Source organism: Neophocaena asiaeorientalis, unplaced genomic scaffold, assembly GCF_003031525.2.
Source record: "Neophocaena asiaeorientalis asiaeorientalis breed wild unplaced genomic scaffold, Neophocaena_asiaeorientalis_V1.1 scaffold828, whole genome shotgun sequence".
Classification (NCBI taxonomy): Eukaryota; Metazoa; Chordata; class Mammalia; order Artiodactyla; family Phocoenidae; genus Neophocaena; species Neophocaena asiaeorientalis.
Genome location: NW_020175443.1, coordinates 1,173,232 through 1,191,801, shown reverse-complemented (window position 1 = coordinate 1,191,801; position 18,570 = coordinate 1,173,232). Strand labels below are relative to the sequence as shown.

The 18,570-nt window shown below is 41.6% G+C and overlaps 1 protein-coding gene across 2 annotated transcripts in view; it reads right to left on the bottom strand.

Annotated features, from left to right (window-relative positions):
- Nucleotides 1–9,667: 9,667 nt before the first annotated feature.
- HORMAD2 (HORMA domain containing 2) overlaps nt 9,668–18,570 on the bottom strand; it is a 71,220-nt gene continuing 62,317 nt past the window's right edge. The window contains exon 11 of one of the 2 annotated variants that reach the window (XM_024768024.1): nt 9,668–9,896. In XM_024768024.1, coding sequence (XP_024623792.1) covers nt 9,792–9,896 — 105 coding nt within the window. In that variant the 3' untranslated portion in view covers nt 9,668–9,791. The remainder of the gene's footprint in view (nt 9,897–18,570) is intronic. The other variant, XM_024768023.1, reaches the window with a different exon arrangement.

Here is an 18,570-nt window from a genome sequence, read left to right as displayed (position 1 = left end):
ACAGAACTGGAAAGATCCTTGACCTTTGGTAAATTATACCCCCTTGCCCAGGTTGAAATGCCCTGGATAAACCTGTGTGCAGTGATGCGTGCTTCACTTCCTCACGTAGGCCCGGGAGGAGAAGAGGGAAATGAGAGCCGGCTTTGTGGTAGATAGTCAAATAATTGTGAAATTGTTAATGAGTGATAGAAGGTGAAGGATCTAATGATGAGGTAGGACGAGCTCAGAAGGATCTTTTCCCAACACTGTGAGAGTATCTACACAAAAGCAGGTCCGTGAACATATACTTGATATTGTCTTGCAGACCAAAGTACTGAGTGGTGGAGCTCATTTTTCATTCCATAATTAAAAAAAAAAAAAGTGTTTGTGAGGTGTAGCCCAATAACTGACAGAAAGAAAGAAATGGAAAAAAAAAAGCATAAAAGAGGGGATGCCTCCTGCTCGAGGGAGGGAGGACAGGATGGCACTGGAAACCATATAAAACCACACTGATGCTGTTTCCTTTCAGCCAAGGGAAAAATATTCTAGAAAAAGGAAACTCCAAATCTCTTGTTTACCCAGCTGTCTGTACAAAGTGAATTATTCATGATTAAATGTGAATAATAAACCTATGCAAATATTTGTTGTATCCTCAATTTTGAGGAGGTTGGGGGAGCAGCAGGAAATAAAATCACTTTAAAGAGATTTAGTTAACTATTTTCTTTAGAAATATATCAAGAATATAGATTTTGATTGTTATTTATATACAGCCTTCTCCAAAAAAAAAAAAAAAATGTGTTTTTCTTTAGGAGGGCATGTCCTGTTGGAAATGACAGTCTAAAACTTTTCTCTTAGTTATTATGACTTTTATATAATTTCCTTAGAAACTAATTGTGAAAGTTCTTTTTTCTTTCTTCTGACTTTAGAGGCTTAAAAAGCTTACAGCAGAAGTTCTCTAATGGGAAACCTTAACTGACAAGTTTCCAAGTACCTGCTGCTTACTGTAAATTCTTACCTATAAATTTCAGTTATAAGTTTTTGTTAAAGGGAATAATACAATAATACTGATACCTGGCAGTTTTAAGCCGTTTGTCTTTTGGTTGCAGAATTGGTTTAACAGTTTCCATCAGAACTGTTAGACTTTTAGCTAGAAGTAGGTTAGATTTTATGTCACTTGCCCATTCTAAGAAACACTTAAAATCCAAATAGCAGGAGAGTGAAAGGTGTTTAATCATCTTGCAACCTCTGTAGCTTTTCAAAGTTAGTTTACATAGTGTATCACCACCATAATCTCCTAAAGAGTTTATAGCATGTAAATGACTGTTCTATGTATACCGTAATTGTAAATGAGTTTCGTTAATAATAATAATTTTAAAAAACCTTTCCCCTGGGCCCCAACCTTAAGGCTGAGTTCATTCCAAGTGAAGCCCATGTTATAGTTGACGGTAGACTAGGTTCAGATAAGTCTCACTTTTGCTCAACAGTAACCTTAACGTCTGGAGGAGGGGCCAGAGGACTGGTATGGTCTCCCCTGGCTCCTGGGGATCAGGCCTTCTCTAGAACCAGTGGTGAATGGGCTGGGCCCCCAAGGGAGCTCTCCTTTCCTCCTCCAAACTACCCCAGAGCCCAGGCAGAGGGATTCCAGGCACAAGGCCAGATTTAGCGTGGGCTGTCACCACCCCTTGCATCTACCTCCTGGCTGTTAAAAACCCTAGGTGGGTCACCATCTGCATTTTGCAGCTAATGAAACAGAAGAAGAGAGGAGATAAATGACTTGTCCAGAAATAAAGGGAGAACCAAGATTAAGATTAAAACCCAGATTCTGCCAAATTGCTAGCCAGTTCTCCACATTACGCTACCCTCCTCAGTCTACCTGGAAACCAACAAATTGGTGGTTTATCAGTAACTAGCACAATCCCTAGCACTACAGTTAATCTTCTGCCATTATTTTTTTCTTCTGCTATTGTCATTTCTGGAGATTTGGACAGTGTACAAGCAGGCCATACAGAGGAATAAGAGACCAGAAAGTCACCTAATCTACTCCCCGGGCTTTAGGCAACACTGCATTGAAACCAATCTAGACTTCCAGAAAGGATAATTCTACCACCTTCTCTTGAATTTGAGTGCCACATAATCCATCCTAACTCCATTATCTTTTATTCTATGTTGACTGGAGAGAACTATTTTCTTATTAAAAAAACATTAAAATTGCATTTTAATGTTAATTGGTAGTATTAATAAGTGGCAAACATAGGTCTCATAAAAGAGGCGGTAATAAAGAACTTGAAATTTTTGGAAAAACATGATCTATATTTAATAAAACCCCATCAGTGAGTGAAAATTGGTTTCATTGTTAACATTTTCACTATCTTGTTTCTCCTAGGGTCTGTAGTTACCGGAGCAAACTTGCCTCTCACTTTATAGGAACTTGTCTCAGGATTTAGATCGGTGGTTTCTTTCTCAGGCTATTACAGCTGGGGAGCCATTTCATTATGCTGGGAAGTTTTCTGAACCTTCAATGTAATTAGTTCCTTTAATAGGCTCCTCTTTAGGGAAGGCCCATTAGTAGACATCACCGTGAATTAACATCTTAGTCCAGGAGGGAAGCTCTTTGGAGGCAACAGCAAAACAGATAAATCTTTGTTGAGAGATGTGACCAGGGGACTTAACCACGTTCCTTGTGGTTTCAGAATGACATGCATATTCTTGGACCCATAGATAGGCAGAGATAGTTGTCTTCTCAGTAATACCCTGACCACACCAGTTCTTTACCATAAAGAGATAGTTCTGAATGTTGTAATTTCTTAGGAGAAAGCGGTGTGGCGGGTGTGCACATCGAAGGCCAGGGAATGAAACTCTGCCTGCTGACTGACTAATGCCCATGAAGAAAGGCTACCAGCCATTTAAAGCACACTTGAAGACTGCTGGACAAATCCATTCTATATTAACCTGCGAAGGATTCTTACCCCCGTCCCTTGCTCTGGTTAAATAGTAATGAAGTCTTTCTGTTGGAGTTTGAGTATTTTCTTGATTAGTTTCACATTGCTTTGGGTTCAAAATTCTGGCTCTACTAGCTGTGTGACCTTGGGCAAGTGATTTCACTTCTCTGTATCTTAGATGTCTCATCAGAAATCGAGATAACAGCAGGACCTGCCTCCTTTGGTGTGGAAGGGATTAAATGGATGAGCACAAGTGGGTGCTTAGTAGAACGCCCAGCCCAGAGGAAGTGCCACTGAGGTTGACTAATACTATGATTAGCTCTGCCGAGTGGAGGTCCCACCACACCACGTAGGCCTGGAACACAGAAGCTGAAAAACTCTGACAAAGCAGAGGAGTGGGTATGTGGGCCCAGGGAGGGGCACAGCTACAAAGGAACATGAAGGAACTTCTAGGGGTGACAGAAACGCTCTATATCTTGATTGTGGTGGCAGTTACCCTGGTGTAAAACTTTAAAAAAAACCCACTCAAACAATTCTTTCCCTGATTACCCCCTTTAATATACTAGCCCAGGCTCTGATCACTTTACATCTGGGTTGATGCAAGAGTTGCCTGGTTGATTTTCTGTCTCTGAGCTTTTTCTTCTCTAATTCATCCTTAGTGCGCCCATGCTCACCCCCACTTCTGTGACCACATCAGTAAACGTACCTGGAACAGTGTATGTGGCTGTTTGTTTAAAAAGGAGGGAAAGAAACCAACGTGCGTATGCTAGTATGTTTACTTATTTATGCCTAAAATAAACTCTAGAAAGACATATGAGAAAGTGGTTACCTTAGTCACCTATGGGGAGGAAAACTGGGGACAGGGCGGGAGGGATGTGTTTCACTCTATAGCCTTTAGTTCCTTTTGAATTTTAAGTCATGTGAATGAAATTACCGAATCAAAAATAAATAAATAAAATGTAGGAAATAATAAGAACCCTGCCAAGTTCATCTGTTCATTCAACAAGTATTTACTGGGCATCCACCACTTGCCAGGCATGTGTCAGGGTTAAGGTGTCCACGGCCCTGATTGAGTTTCATCAGCAGGATCCTTCATAAACTGTGCGTCACAGGCTCTGCCTGCTTGTTTAGCTTTAAAGCTTGCCTACAGGAGATAGACAGTGCACTGGTTAATTACAGTGGCCATGGCTGGCATATGATTTAGGAAAAAACAAGGTCAGGGTCAATTATGGTAGAAGGGACTTCCTTTCACATACTGAAAAGACGTAAAAAGCTGCAGAGTAGCAAGGGTATCAGATAATACCTTGTAACTAACGAGTATTGAGCATTAACTCTCTTTGTGCCAAGCATTCTTCAAAGTGCTTTACCTATATTAACTCACTTAGTTCTCACGATAACTCTGCGATAGAGACACTATTATGGACCGCATTTTGCAGATGGGGAAACTGAAGTACAGAGAGAGCAAAAAACTTGCCCAGAGTCACACAGCTAGTAAGTAGGATGACCAGGGTTTGAACCCAGGCAATGTCTAAGTCCAGAACCCTCAGCTTTAACAACTTCACTCTATTGCCTTTTGGGAAAATGATTTATAAAATGTTGCTTTGCTCCCGAAATCTCTCTGTTGAAATTCTACCTTTAATAACAGTGTCATAGAATTTTACACCTAGAAGAGACCTCAATATTCATTTGATTCAATTCTTATCCATAGAGCAACATCCTGGACAACTCGGCTTGAACACCTCTAGTGATGGGGAACTCATTACAGTCAGAAGCAGTCACGGATAAAAAAGTCAAAGAATAGTGGTTACTTTTATGGGGAAGAGAGGAGTAGCCCTTTGCTAGAGGTACAAAGGCAATTTCTGGAATGCTGGCAATGATCTTTTTTTTTTGGTTGCGCTGCGCCGCTTGTGGGATCTTAGTTCCCCGACCAGGGATTGAACCCGAGCCACAGCTGAAAGCGCCAAGTCCTAACCACTGGACCTCCAGGGAATTCAGTGATCTATTTCTTGAATGAGTGGTAGATACTTAGGTGTTTGCTCTGTGATAAATCATCAAACTGTAAAAATAAAAATAGGGCTTCCCTGGTGGCACAGTGGTTGAGAATCTGCCTGCTGATGCAGGGGACACGGGTTCGAGCCCTGGTCTGGGAGGATCCCACATGACGCAGAGCAACTAGGCCCGTGAGCCACAACTACTGATCCTGCACGTCGGGAGCCTGTGCTCCGCAACAAGAGAGGGCGCGATAGTGAGAGGCCCGCGCACCGCGATGAGGAGTGGCCCCTGCTTGCCACAACTGGAGAAGGCCCTCGCGCAGAAGCGAAGACCCAACACAGCAAAAATAAATTAATTAATTAATAAACTCCTACCCCCAACATCTTCTTTAAAAAAACTAAATAAATAAAAATAGAGATTAAAAAGAATTTTTAAAATTTTCCAAAAAAATCAAAATTCCATATAAAACTCATTCACTCATTCAAAAAAAAAAAGAAGCAGTCATGGGCAGCTCTAATTGCTAACGAAAACATTAAAATCCGTGTGCCAGGCACCTTGCATGGGGGAGAAATTCTTCAATATGTTGAGCCCAAACCTTCCTCCCTGCCACTTCTCTCTCCTGGGTCTGTGTGTTCTGTCTTTGGAACAACACAGATTGTATCTGTGGTTCCTGCATTTCCAGACGGCCTCACATATATTTGAAGACAACTATGAAGTTCTCCTTAGACTTTCTTCTTCCCTGTTTATTCAATCTTTTCTCATATCTCATTCCCTATGTGAGATTCAGTTTCCTTATAAACAAGCTTTTGTTTTAAAGTGCACATGTGGGAGGGCAGCGCATTAAGCTTCATCTGATGCTTCCCTTCCATCAAACTGTCTTGAGGGAAAGGAGTGGGGAGGGTGCTGAGAACAGAAGCAGTTGGGAGCATGGTTCAGGTGCCAGCCCAGGCTTGGAGAGGGTGTCCATGCAGGATCTCGGGGTAGGCAAAAAGCAGCACAGGAACTCTGAGCTCCTGAGACTAAGAAAGGGGACGCGCCAAGAGCTAAAAAATAGCAAAAGTGATGAACACCTGTTGAGCACCGACTATACGCACGCTGGGCACTTAGCTTGAATTGCCTGGCTTAATCCTCGCAACTGTGTCACTAGGTAGGTACCGCTATTATCCACATGTTATAGATTGAGTAATCTGAGGGCTAGAGCAGGGAAACAACCTGTCTAGAAAACGGCAACCAGGTTCTGCAGCCAGCACCCTAGCCTTTTCCTTAACTACCTTGCTCACAGAAAGATGAAAACCTAAATTTGCCTCCTTACCCTAGAGCCGATTAGTAATTATCCAGATGGAATCCAGATGCCCCAGACTCCTCCAGCCTTCAGGAGTCCTGCGGTACACAAGTAACGAACCCCACTCTTATACCAGGTCCCTAAGTTTTGAATCCCCAAGGAATGGTCTGTGCTCCACCAGTCTGTCTTAGATGTTTTTGGCTCTCTGAATCTGCCTGCCTCACCACTCCTGCCACGGGGAAACCCTTGTACTGCTGAACCTCATGGCACAGTTGAGACCAGACGAGACTGTTTAGTGAGACTTGTTCCCAGGGTCCCCTACTGAGCAAATCTCACGGCAACTTCCAGCCAGGTTGCAGTGATCAGTTTACCCTCCACCTTCCCCACTGTGAGCCCGCCACCTCCAGAGTCAGTCTCAACAACTTCGACACTCCCAGAAGGTAGACCCTATTTGCAGAGATGTAGTCACCCAAGGGGAAGTGATGTGAGCTGATTAGCACCTCATGTCTCTCCATTTCTGGATAGGATCTTGGCTTTACCATTGCAAAACCAAAGAGCCCATTAATTAAGGCCCTCCTCCTCTACAGAAACTTGCAAACTGCATAGCAAGTCTCATCCAGGGCCTCATTACACAAACACACAATCACATTGAAACTATTACCTTTTTAAAAATATATATATAAACTAATAATTTCTAAAGAGAATACATTTGGGACAAAGGCATTTCTTCGCTTGTTCGGAATCTAGACTCATACCGTGGGAGGACCTTGCTTTAACTCCTAAAAGCACAGTGTGTTAACTCTCATTTTATCACCTGGGTCTTCCTTCTGACTGGTGAAGGAATTCTGACCGAGAATTATTTTTACTATAAGAATCTGTGGAAATCTCTCAAGATCCAGTACTGTTGGGTTTGAAACCGTGAATTGACAATTTTAAGACACACTGAAAACTGGCTCTAATGGTTAGTGTTATTTTAAAAAACATATACACAACTTTGAACTTCTGTGAATGTAACTGACACTGATGAACATGTCCAGTGTCTTCCTGGTAGAGGTGAGCTGGAGAATGAAAGAACCCAGATACCATAGGGACCTACAAGAAGGGAAATGAAGGTGTGGTTTTGGTGCCTGGCTTCAAAGGCTAGTGGCAATCATGAACCTAATCTGTCTCTTTCCAGCTAGACCCATTTTCTGTAAAGACAGAAAAACCCCAGACAGCCAAACTTCCCCTGCAAAAATGTTAATTTAACAATGTCCCAGTTTCCAAGCTATCTGCAGCTGATTTTTATAAGCACACTGATAACCCAGGCACCAGCAGGGTGAGGAAATGGCTAGTGTGCCAAAGCTTAGGCTCCCCAGCTCGGGGTCTAAGTCTTCCTTCTTTTCCCTGAAGTTCCAGCTCCTTGATGAACTTATGTTTACTCATTCCATTATTATTAAGGACAGAAATGAATAGACTAGAAAAGAGGTTCTTTTTTTTTCCCCCCATCCCAATAAATCACCCAGTAAATAGCACTGAACAGCCTCCAGTCTTGATAGCTGGTTGCACATATGAACTCTGCTGTGTAAAATCAGCTAGTTCACGTTTTCTTGGTTCTCAGGTCCTCTTGATAGCAGATCTCTTCCTTTGTGTGCCCAGCCCAGGGCACAGGCCCAGCAACTTCTCTCTGCTGCCTCACACAAACTGCATCAGACATACACATTCCACCTATTAGCATCCATTGTGGGAGGGGGGGTGTTAATAGAGACGGTAAACTCACTAAAAAAGTATCTAGACAGATTCAGATTCTAGACTTAAAGGACCTGCCACCTTAGGCTAAGTTTATGAAAATTATAAATATCGATTAAGAGCTAAATTCCTCTTTTAAACAAAATGGTTCTTTCTGAGATCCAGATTGACTAATTACTCCCCATAACTAATTTGCTCTGAGAGTCAAAGCCTCCTAGAGTATATATGAAGCTTCTTTGTGTTCAAACGCTTGGGGGGCGGGTAGGATCACTGCCTCACAAGGCAGGCTGTTTCAAATTTTTGACAACCTGTGGAGTTAAAAAGTTCCTCCTTATACCGAGTCCAAATGACCTCCTATAGCTTTCACCAATTTGGTCTTGGATCTACGCTCTGGAGAGACACAAAATAAACCTAATCCTTCTACTAGACAGCTAATCTCTTTATATGATTCTCTTAAAAGAAATTGTGGTGACTCAGGCTACAATTCTATCAAGGATATAATAAACCCAATACCTTCCCCCTCCTCCTCCTTTTAGTGGCAGAGTGAGCTTATGTGAGTATACTTAACATGCTGGGAGAAGGGAAAATGCTCCCCTCTGGCAGGCCCCAGTGCTACAGGCCAATTCAAGATTCCAGTTTGGAGGCTGCCTGTGGGCAATCAGAAATGGATGAGAGTCTCACAAAAGGTAGTGCTGGACAGGCAGGATCCTTCAGATTTTTCTCTGTTACAACCCACAGCCTTCTGCTGGCTAAAGTGCATGTCTAGCAGGGATTCTCCTTTTAGCCTGGATCAGGGGTCCTGGGTTCTCAATCTTTTGTGTGCATTAGAACCCAGGGAGTTTTCCATAGGGCCCACCCCTTGAGATTTTGATTAGTAGAAATGAGGCAGGCCTAGTAATCTGTATTTTAACAAGCACTCTAGGTACTGATGTCCTTTCTACACTGATCTGAATGAAGAAAAAAAAGATGAGCCAAAAAATACCTCGTATTTTGGCTTTATTTAACCAGAAAGCACACACACTTATAACATTTAACTTATTGGTCCTATCCATTTAAACAAAATTATTAAATTTCATGTTATATAAATAATAAAAATAATACTTCATCATTTATTATTCATCTGATACTAATCATTAAGTCTATCAAAATTCTTCCAGAATAAGGAGAGGACTAGTAGCATCATCTGCAGGTTACAGGCTGATAAACTGAAGTTTTGGGGGAAGCATTTAACATCGGCCTTCAGAAGGGAGCCAGGCTCCTGCACTGCAGCCTAGTCCTGTCTCGGGCTGGACAACAGAACAGGGTGGAGGACCAGCTTTGAGGAACTCTACAGGGAGAGTACGTTTTGGTCCAACACTTAGCTGATCAACCTCGTGATTGAAGTTAACACAAAAATCACACCTGGGTAAGCACCACCACACACAGGCTATGCAATTTTGTGGGAATTTTAATAAAGCTAAAGAGGGATTCTAGCACACAGGTTACAACAAGTTAAAACGTTTCACAGTAGTCTAAGTACCTGGGCAGTTTAATTATGCAAAGAAAACCCTCTTTCCTTTGAGAACAACAGCTTATTTCTTTTCAAAATAGCTGCTGTGGTTCTTTTACAAATATAAAGGGTGTCTCATCTCTAACTCAGCCTTGAAGTAATGCTGTCCCAAAGCAGCCCTGGTGACCTTGTTTCCTTGTGGCAAAGTGAACCCATGTCCTACCCAGTAATTTAGCACTTAGTAAACTGACTCAAAAAGTTGAGCAGCAAATTTAGTAAAAGGTTTTGGTGATAGGAGCTTACTTTCCTACTAAGACACTTCATGCATATTTGTTGCAAAATAAACTTATTTTAGAATAAAAGTAGCAAAGGCATCTAACTTTCATTTTCTGTCAGGGATGAAGGCTTTCACTGGTTGGCTGACCTTCCTCTTCTTCCTGGAGCTCTCAGAACTTTGCTGACTGTACACAAAATTCATTCTTTGAATCTGTGAGAATCATCAGAGATAGGCACAATTCAGCAGAGATTTTGACGTCTGCACAAGGCATAGACAAGACAGGTAGACCAAGCATTAATCCCTCTTGCTGCATAACCAGTCTAAACCTGCTTTCCTGTGGGCTGGTTTAGCCCTGCACAGAGGCCCTGCTGCCAGTATCAGAGTCTGGAATTCAAAGTTTCAGGAGCTGAGGCCCCTGGATGCAGCCATGGCACGAACCCGTGTCCCCTGCATCGGCAGGCGGACTCTCAACCACTGCACCACCAGGGAAGCCCCAGGGACAATTTCTTGGCTCTCTTTAGTGAATTCAGCACATCCAGCTCTTGAGAGAAGTGTTGTCAAGGTGTGGGGCCAACAAGGGGCAATTAAGGGTCAGGAGAGATCTAGGGCACTGGCTGGTTTAGAGGCAAATAGAATTGAAGTCCCTTTTCAGTTAGCAGAAACATACAGCCTTATTATTATTATTATTATTTTAATCGTAGGTTCAGAATAATGAATTAGGAAGCACCATGGCCCTTCTTTCTGCTTGATGAGACTTATATGTTATTGATTTAAGACAAGTTGATTAGTGAATCATCATAGATATATATTTCTCCATTGGGCTCAGCTTTGGTAAAGATTTTAGAATTTATATTTGCTTAACTGAGGGAACAACCAGATGTCAGACAATCCCTAATGCCTGGAATTCCAAGAAACACATGGAGGGCATTTTTATATTTTCCAGCCACTAGATGGGAGGAAAGGTTTTTCCATGTTCTCTGTTCTTTCTTTGGAGGAAAATGGAATAAGATATATATTTTTAAGCAAGACTTAGAATATCTAGTAGAGGTTCCAACATTATTCTTTTGTTATTTTGTTATAAATACAGGTTATTATCATTGACATGTTTTTACTACAAAATAGTGGAAATGTCATTAAAGCATTTAAGTACCATTTAGAACCAAAGATTGGGTCTACAAATGGCTAATTTAATCACTAACTTTTCATTTTAGAAAGTAGTTGAATTTCTGATCTCAGAAACCACAAATTCCCTTTGGCTTAAACCAAGACATTGACTATATAGAGCAGTAAAACTCTGAGAATATAAGTAGGGCTGCTTTTCAAGTAACTGGTTTGCTTAGATATGCAAAGTTTGAAATGGTCTGCTCTAAAGGAAAGGAAATAGCAACATAAAAACCCAAAGCACAAAAACCAACTTCTGCATCTAGGAGATGAATTTTTTACAGTGTAGCTGTAAGAAAAAGTACTTGGTAAAATTCAGCTTTTTAAAAAATGTTGCTTGGGCATGCTTTCTATTCAAATGAAATTATCCTCAATTCTATCAAGTCTGGATACACTGGGAAGAAAACAAGATGGGTGCACAAGTTGGTCTGATGGTTTAATAGTGTTTTTCTCTTTTTCTTCTTTGCTCAAAAGTAAACCAGAGTTTTTTTGTTTTTTGTTTTTTTTTTTTTTTTTTTTTTGTGGTACATGGGCCTCTCACTGTTGTGGCCTCTCCCGTTGCAGAGCACAGGCTCCGGACGCACAGGCCCAGCGGCCATGGCTCACGGGCCCAGCCGCTCCGCGGCATGTGGGATCTTCCCGGACCGGGGCACGAACCCGTGTCCCCTGCATCGGCAGGCAGACTCTCAACCACTGCGCCACCAGGGAAGCCCTAAACCAGAGTTTTATTACAAGTTTCAGAGCTGTAATTTTATTACAGTGAGTTCATCAGAACATCTTTAATAATGTATACAATCTCAGGGCAACCAGTGAGGTCTGGGAAGTCTCACTGGTTTATAGATAACTAGTGGGTTCGAAAGCAAGTGCGTGATCAGTCAGGGGATACTTCCTAACATAGATCAATAGTCCATATTCTGAACTATATAAACCAACAAATTTATCCATAGAAAGCAACATGTTTTTGAGAAACATTTTTCAGGTGTGTTCTAACTGGCTGAGTTTGCACCTTTGATACCAAAGCCACCCAGGCAAGCATTCCCCTGGAGGTGTCCAAGTTAAAAACCTAGGAGTTGAGGGAGACCTTCAAGATGGCGGAGGAGTAAGATGTGGAGATCACCTTCCTCCCCACAAATACATCAGAAATACATCTACATGTGGAACAACTCCTACAGAACACCTACTGAACGCTGGCAGAAGACCTCAGACTTCCCAAAAGTCAAGAAACTCTCCACGTACCTGGCCATAATCTAAAAAAAAAAAATGGGACTTCCCTGGTGGCACAGTGGTTGAGAGTCCGCCTGCCGATGCAGGGGACATGGGTTCGTGCCCCGGTCCGGGAGGATCCCACATGCCGTGGAGCGGCTGGGCCCGTGAGCCATGGCCGCTGAGCCTGCGCATCCGGAGGCTATGCTCCGCAGCGGGAGGGGCCACAGCAGTGTGAGGCCCGCGTACAGGAAAAAAAAAAAAAAAAAAATCCCTGCCCTGTAGATTTTACAATCTGGCCATGTTACTTTTTGGCTTAATGATTTCCAATGGCATCTCACTACTTTTAGGACAAAGTCCAAAGTTCCTGCCTTGGCTTTTCATACACCATCAGTGGTTCTTTACAGTTCTAGGGAAGGAGAGGGGTCACAGATTGGCTATAAAACCCTGATGAAAGCTCTGCAGTCATTCCTTAGAAAATTGCTCCCACTCCCACTCTCACACTCATCCACTGTGATGGGCCGTTTGAGGGGGCTCCTACCCCCCAAATACCTCCCAATTAGAGCCACCCCCCCTCAGGGCCTGGCTGTGCCCAGCAGTACCAGCCTCATCTCCTCTACTCTGCCTCTCACTCTCTGCCCTCTCAGTTTTCTCATACCTTTGCTTCGTCTTGATTCTGGACCTTTGCACATGATACTCCTTCTGTTGATAAAGCTCTTTCCCCTACACCAGCCCTCTTTTTGCCTAATTAATTCCTACTCATTCTTCAGATCTCAGCTGGAAAATTATTTCCTTAAAGAAACTTTCCTTCCCCTATTCCAATTAAGTTAGGTACCCCAGTCATATGCTGTTAATAGAGTTCCAAGAGATCAGGGACATGCCTGTATTGGTCACAACTTACATTAGAAGGGGCTTAAAACATTTTTTTCAATGGATGAATGAATGAATGAATCTGTCTTCAAAAGCACTCTGCCTGCTGTATAGAAAGGTATTGGAGGCATCAAGTGGATGCAGGGTGATGAGTCATGCTACTGTAGTAGTCAGGTAATAACTTGGATACCAGTGCAGATGGAGAGAAGTCAACAGTGAAATATTTAGAAGGTAGAGTCAGAAGGATGATCAACTGGATACAGTGGTAAAGCTGAGGTAGGTAGGTCAATAATGACTCTTGGTTTCTGGTTTAGCTAACTTAATGGATGGAAGGACTGTTGTCTCAGGCAGAGAACAATGAGAGTTTTGAACCTGCTGTGTTTGGAGTACCTGAGAAACCCCAAGTAGACGTATTGAATCGGCAGCTATATGTGGAAATCTGGAGCTCAGGACAAAAGTCTGGGTTGGACATGTAAATTTAAGAGTCATCAGCATATGGAGGCTAATTAATGCCATGGGTGTGGAAGAGATTGCTTATTGAGAGATCAGAGCGTGAGAAGGAAAAGGGGCCCGGACATAGCCGTAAGGAACTCCAATATTTAGAGATCAGGTGGAAGATGAGCCAACAAAGAAGGTTGAGAAAGAGAGAGAGAAAAGAAGTCTAGCAGACTGTCCTACAAAGAAAGCCAAGAGAAGAGAGTTTTAAGAAGGAGTAGAGAAAATAAAAGAGGTGAGGGTGGTGGTCAGTAGTGTCAGGTATTGCTGAGAGGTCAAGATAAGGACTGAAATATGTCTACTTGATTTAGCCACATGGAGGTTACTAGGGGCATTGGATTGTTCAGGGCAGAAGTCACCTTGAAGTCGTTGAAGAATGCATAAAAAATTAAAGAAATCGAGACAGCAAGTATGCAAAGTTTTATCAAAATCAAGAGGGAGTGACCAGCTCAGCCTGGGGAATTTAGAGAAGCCTCCTTAGCAGAAGAGGGATGTTGAGCTGGGTCTTGAAGAATGAGTAGGAGTTCACCGTACTGGAGATGGGGGTGGATAGGAGAGATCCTTCTAGGTGGAAGGTTCATTCAGCATGTTTAAAGGCACTAAGGCATAAAAAGACACAGAAGGTATATGGGACAGTGAGAAATGTCCCTTCATTAGATTGGCTCTTAGGGTGAGGTGTTATATATCCAACACACTCCTGTTAAAAATATAAATTCCCCTGGAATTATTACTCAATATGATGTTAGTGTAAATTAACATATCAAATGTCTCTAAGTGGCAGCCTGCTGAAAGCAGGGCCTCACAGGCTTTGGGAAGAAGATAGATAAGTATCAATATAGAAAAAGCAGCTCAGGGCAGTGTGCTTTGCTTTAGGAGGTAGATCCGTGTGGCGGACCAAGGAGTGGGCAGCCCCAGACACCCAGGAAATATCGTGAGTACTTCTGTGCCTGGGGTGAGAGTGCAGTGAATTTTGCTTACTTCAAAATTGTCAGGTCAGGTATGGCAAAAAGTTTTTCTTTAGAAAGAAGTTCCTAGATCAAGGAAATTTATGGTTCAAAGAGGGTCTGTGCCCCTGTAAGTTATAGCAGCGATGTTAGTTTTGAATCCTTTCCCTTAACATTTATCTTTTTTGTACAATGAAAGGTAGATCAACAGCAATTATAAAATAAATGCTATTAGCATAAATGGAGCTCGTGTTAACATTGAGATGAATGAGCAGTAAGAAACCAAATACCTAAAGAGAATGCTTACCTCCGATTCCAGTAGAGCTGTGAACTCTCTGTTATGTTGGGAAGTGTCTCATGTTTTACTGAGATTTATGAAGAGTTTGCCCATTAACTTACTTTCTTGATTTTCTGTAGTTTATGCCCAGGGTTCTGGACCATGTTTATCTCTGTTTGGGAGGTAAATATGTATTCTCCTTAGAGTCATAATCACATATTTCCATTAATCTCTAAAAGTTATTATATCGGTTCTGCCTTCCTCTATATTTTCTAAGGCATCATATGGCTTTAAAGTTCTATAATTAATTCAGTTATTCAACAAATGTTTTTGAGCATCTTCTCTGTGTCCTTCATTGTGCTGAGCACTAAAGACACAAAGCTGATCAAGACATACTTCAAGTCCTTAAAGAGATTATGGTGGGGAAACAAACTGGCTACAGATGAAATGATAGAGTCACGTATAGGGTACAGTAAAGGTTCCAAAAAGATCTTATCAGCTCTTCCTGGGGAGGCCTGGCAAGGCTTCAAAGGGGATGTGAAACTTGAACTAAGTACTGCAAGATGAGCAGACATTCACCAGGCAAATGGCATTAGGGACTGGTCTTGCAGAGAGAACATTCTAGACAAAAGCACAGGGACAGAGATATAAAGCAGAATACTCCTGGAGAATTGGGAATTGTTCAGTGGGACTAACAGGAAGGGCATAGGGTGGTGGGCTGGGTCAGACAATGTCATTCTCCGAAGTTTGGACTTTGTACTATAGTGGAATGCCACTGAAAGGTTCTAAGAGCAGATTTGTTTTAGAAAAGTCCCTATGGCAGCATTGTGAGGGGTGAGCTGGGGAGGAGTGTGACAATAAGGAATGAGGCTACTTCAAGCAAGAACAAGAGCAGCAGTGAGGTTAGACAGGAGAGGGCTAAAGCAGCAGAGGGCCGAAGAGAGAGAGAATGAAGGCCTGAACCTGAACCCTAACATATCTTTGCCATCCATTGTAATGGGCACAGAGGTGGCAAAAGAAAGAAAGGAGTAAAAAATGACAAGAATTACCCAGGTAATGCCATTGACAAAAATGGGAAACAGAGGAAGCTAAGGGGGTGGGTGGTAGAAACAAGGTGGGGAGGATGGATGGAGAAATAACTGACTCTGTTTTCAAGATTCTGAATTGGAGGTGAGATTTCCAAATGAAGATGTCCACCAGGGCACTGACTATGTGACCTGGAGCTCAGGATGGAAGACACTGCCTCAGGAGCACGTGTAGAAAGTGTATTCACTTTGGATAAAAGACGGGCTATTACTTGAGGTCTGCAGGAGGGTGGTAAAAGTGGATATAGATACAGGTACATCTTTAAATAGGGGGGCAGGAAGTTGAATGATCTATACCTGATGGCCTTAATTATTTCTATGAAGTAGAGTTTAGTTCATCTGTTTAGAAAGGGAGTGAATTGTCATGGGTGGCACTTAAGACACTTATGTGATAAAAGTATGGACAATGGGAAAGGGGCCAATAATGGACTTTCAAAACTAATAGTTATTGCTTAGAATCCAGATAACTTTAAGATATATCACCTTCAAATTAAAATATTTAAGTTTGACATATTAAAATTTTTGCTCTTCTTTTTACAAACATTTGAAGGCTTACAACAGACTGTGCTAAGAACAGCATAAATGTTATGTCATTTATTCCTTGCAATAACTATGTGGACAGGGAGGGGGTTTTTATTCCTCTTCTACAGATTTAGAAACTGAAGCTCAGAGAAGTGAAATGACTTGTCCAGTTCACACATTTAGTAAGTAGAAGTCTTGAACACAGGTCTCCTGACTTCAAATTTAGTGCTCCTTATAATTTGCTTTCAACCCAAAGGGGTAAACAAAGGTAGGAAATTGCAGGAGAGGCTGTCAGAACTCTATGTAGGGTTCTTGGGCTTCTATCTGCGGTTGACCATTATTGGGCATAGCCTACTGCAACCTCAAACTAAAGCCAAAACTGAGTTCATTCATTTTCCTTTGTAACCAGTTTTTCCTCATGACTTTTCAATTTCTGTTAATCACCATTTCCCAGTCATCAAAGGTGGAAAACACAGTCACCCTAGATTCCTCTCTCATTTCCTAATGCCTACACAGAGTTCTTGTAATGAGTAAATGAAATAGCACAGATAGAGCACCTGGTACATCTCATATGTGCGAGTCATTTAGTGACTGGTGGCTGTTATCATCTCTACTGCCACAGGTATCCCTACTCCAGCCAAACTGGATCCTTGTGGTTTGAAAGGCTGAAAAATGGGCCACCAAAAGATTGTGCATGTCGTAGTCCCTGGAGCCTGTGAATGTTACCTTATTTGGCAAAAAAGGCACGGGGTGGGGGGGGCAGTCTTTGCAGATGTGATTAAGGATCTTGAGATGAAGAGATTTTCCTGGATTATCCAGGCAGACCCTACACATAAGCACATATATTTTTATAAGAGGGAAGCAGAGGGAGATTCGAACACTGACAGAAAAGAAGACAGTGTGACTGCTGAGGCAGAAACTGGAGTGATGTGGCCACAAGCCAAGGAACGCCAGCAGCCACCAGATGCTGGAAAAAGCAAAGAACCGACTCTCCCCTAGAGCTTTTAGAGGGGGTGTGGCTTGATTTCAGCCCAGTGACGCTGATTTTGGACTTCTGGCCTCTAGTGAGAGAAAACATTCCTGATGTTTTAAGCCAGTAAATTTGTGGTAATTTGTTACAGCAGCCCTAGGAAACTAATACAGTTATTCCCCAAACACACCTCATTCTTTTCCCTCTTCTCTATTTCCTCCACATTTCAGAATACAGAAATCTTCTATTACTTGCTCTCTTAAATTTTGAATAATTCCTTCAAGATCAATCTCTAAAAGTATTTCATCCACAGAGCCTCTCTTGTTTCTTTAATGTAATATGAGCTTTCTTTCTTGAGCGAATACCCACAGCCCATTTTTTGTAATTAAGTTTTCCTGACAGCATTAATATTTGTAAACAATTTGTCCTTTACCTGGGGCAGGGTTTTCTGTTCTTTAGGAATTCATTTGTATTAATATTATGATCTTTAGACTCTCTGCAATGCTTTACATGGTGTCTCACATCAGTAATTCTTTTGCTACCTACCTCTACTACCTACAAAAGTATTCAATTACATAGTTATTCATATAGCCTAAAGCTGCACTGTCTATTATGGTAGCCATTAGCCATACATGACCATTTAAATTTAAATTAATCAAAATTAAATAAAATTTAGAATTCAGTTTAGTCAGTTGCTTTAGTCACATTTCAAGTGTTCAAAAGTCACATGTGGGTGCTCAGTTCAAGTGCTGAATAAATAACCGCATATCAGACATCACAGATATAGAACATTTTCATCGTCACAGAAGTTCTACTGGACAGAACTGCTTTACAGAGGCAATCTATATAATGCAAGCAAACAAGTTTCCTAGGGACCATGGTGATAATAGGAATACAGAAATTAGAAATAAATTTTCCTCAAAATGCAAAGACTTGTTATTGTAAAAATGTCACAATTTTCCCAAGATAATTTTATCAAACCAATGCAATCCCCATCAATATCCCAATAATATGTCTTTTGGAACTTATTAAGATGATTCTAGTAGTCGTCTAGAAGTGAAAATACACAGGAAAATCTCTCAAATACTGAAATAGAGGAACTATGAGGGGAAAAAGAGTTGCCCATCCAGACAGCAAAACATAAATGTAGAGTAATTAAAACACAACAGCAGTAATATAGGAATAGACATAGAATAGCAAGTATAAAAACCTATATATCTATGGGTTTTTAATTTATGATAAAAGTGGCATTCAAATTAGCAGGGAAAGGGTAGATGATTCAAGTGGGACCAACACAATGGGAAAACTTTCTCACACCAGGAAAAAAATATTCTAGCTAGCTTAGGGAGCCAAAAGT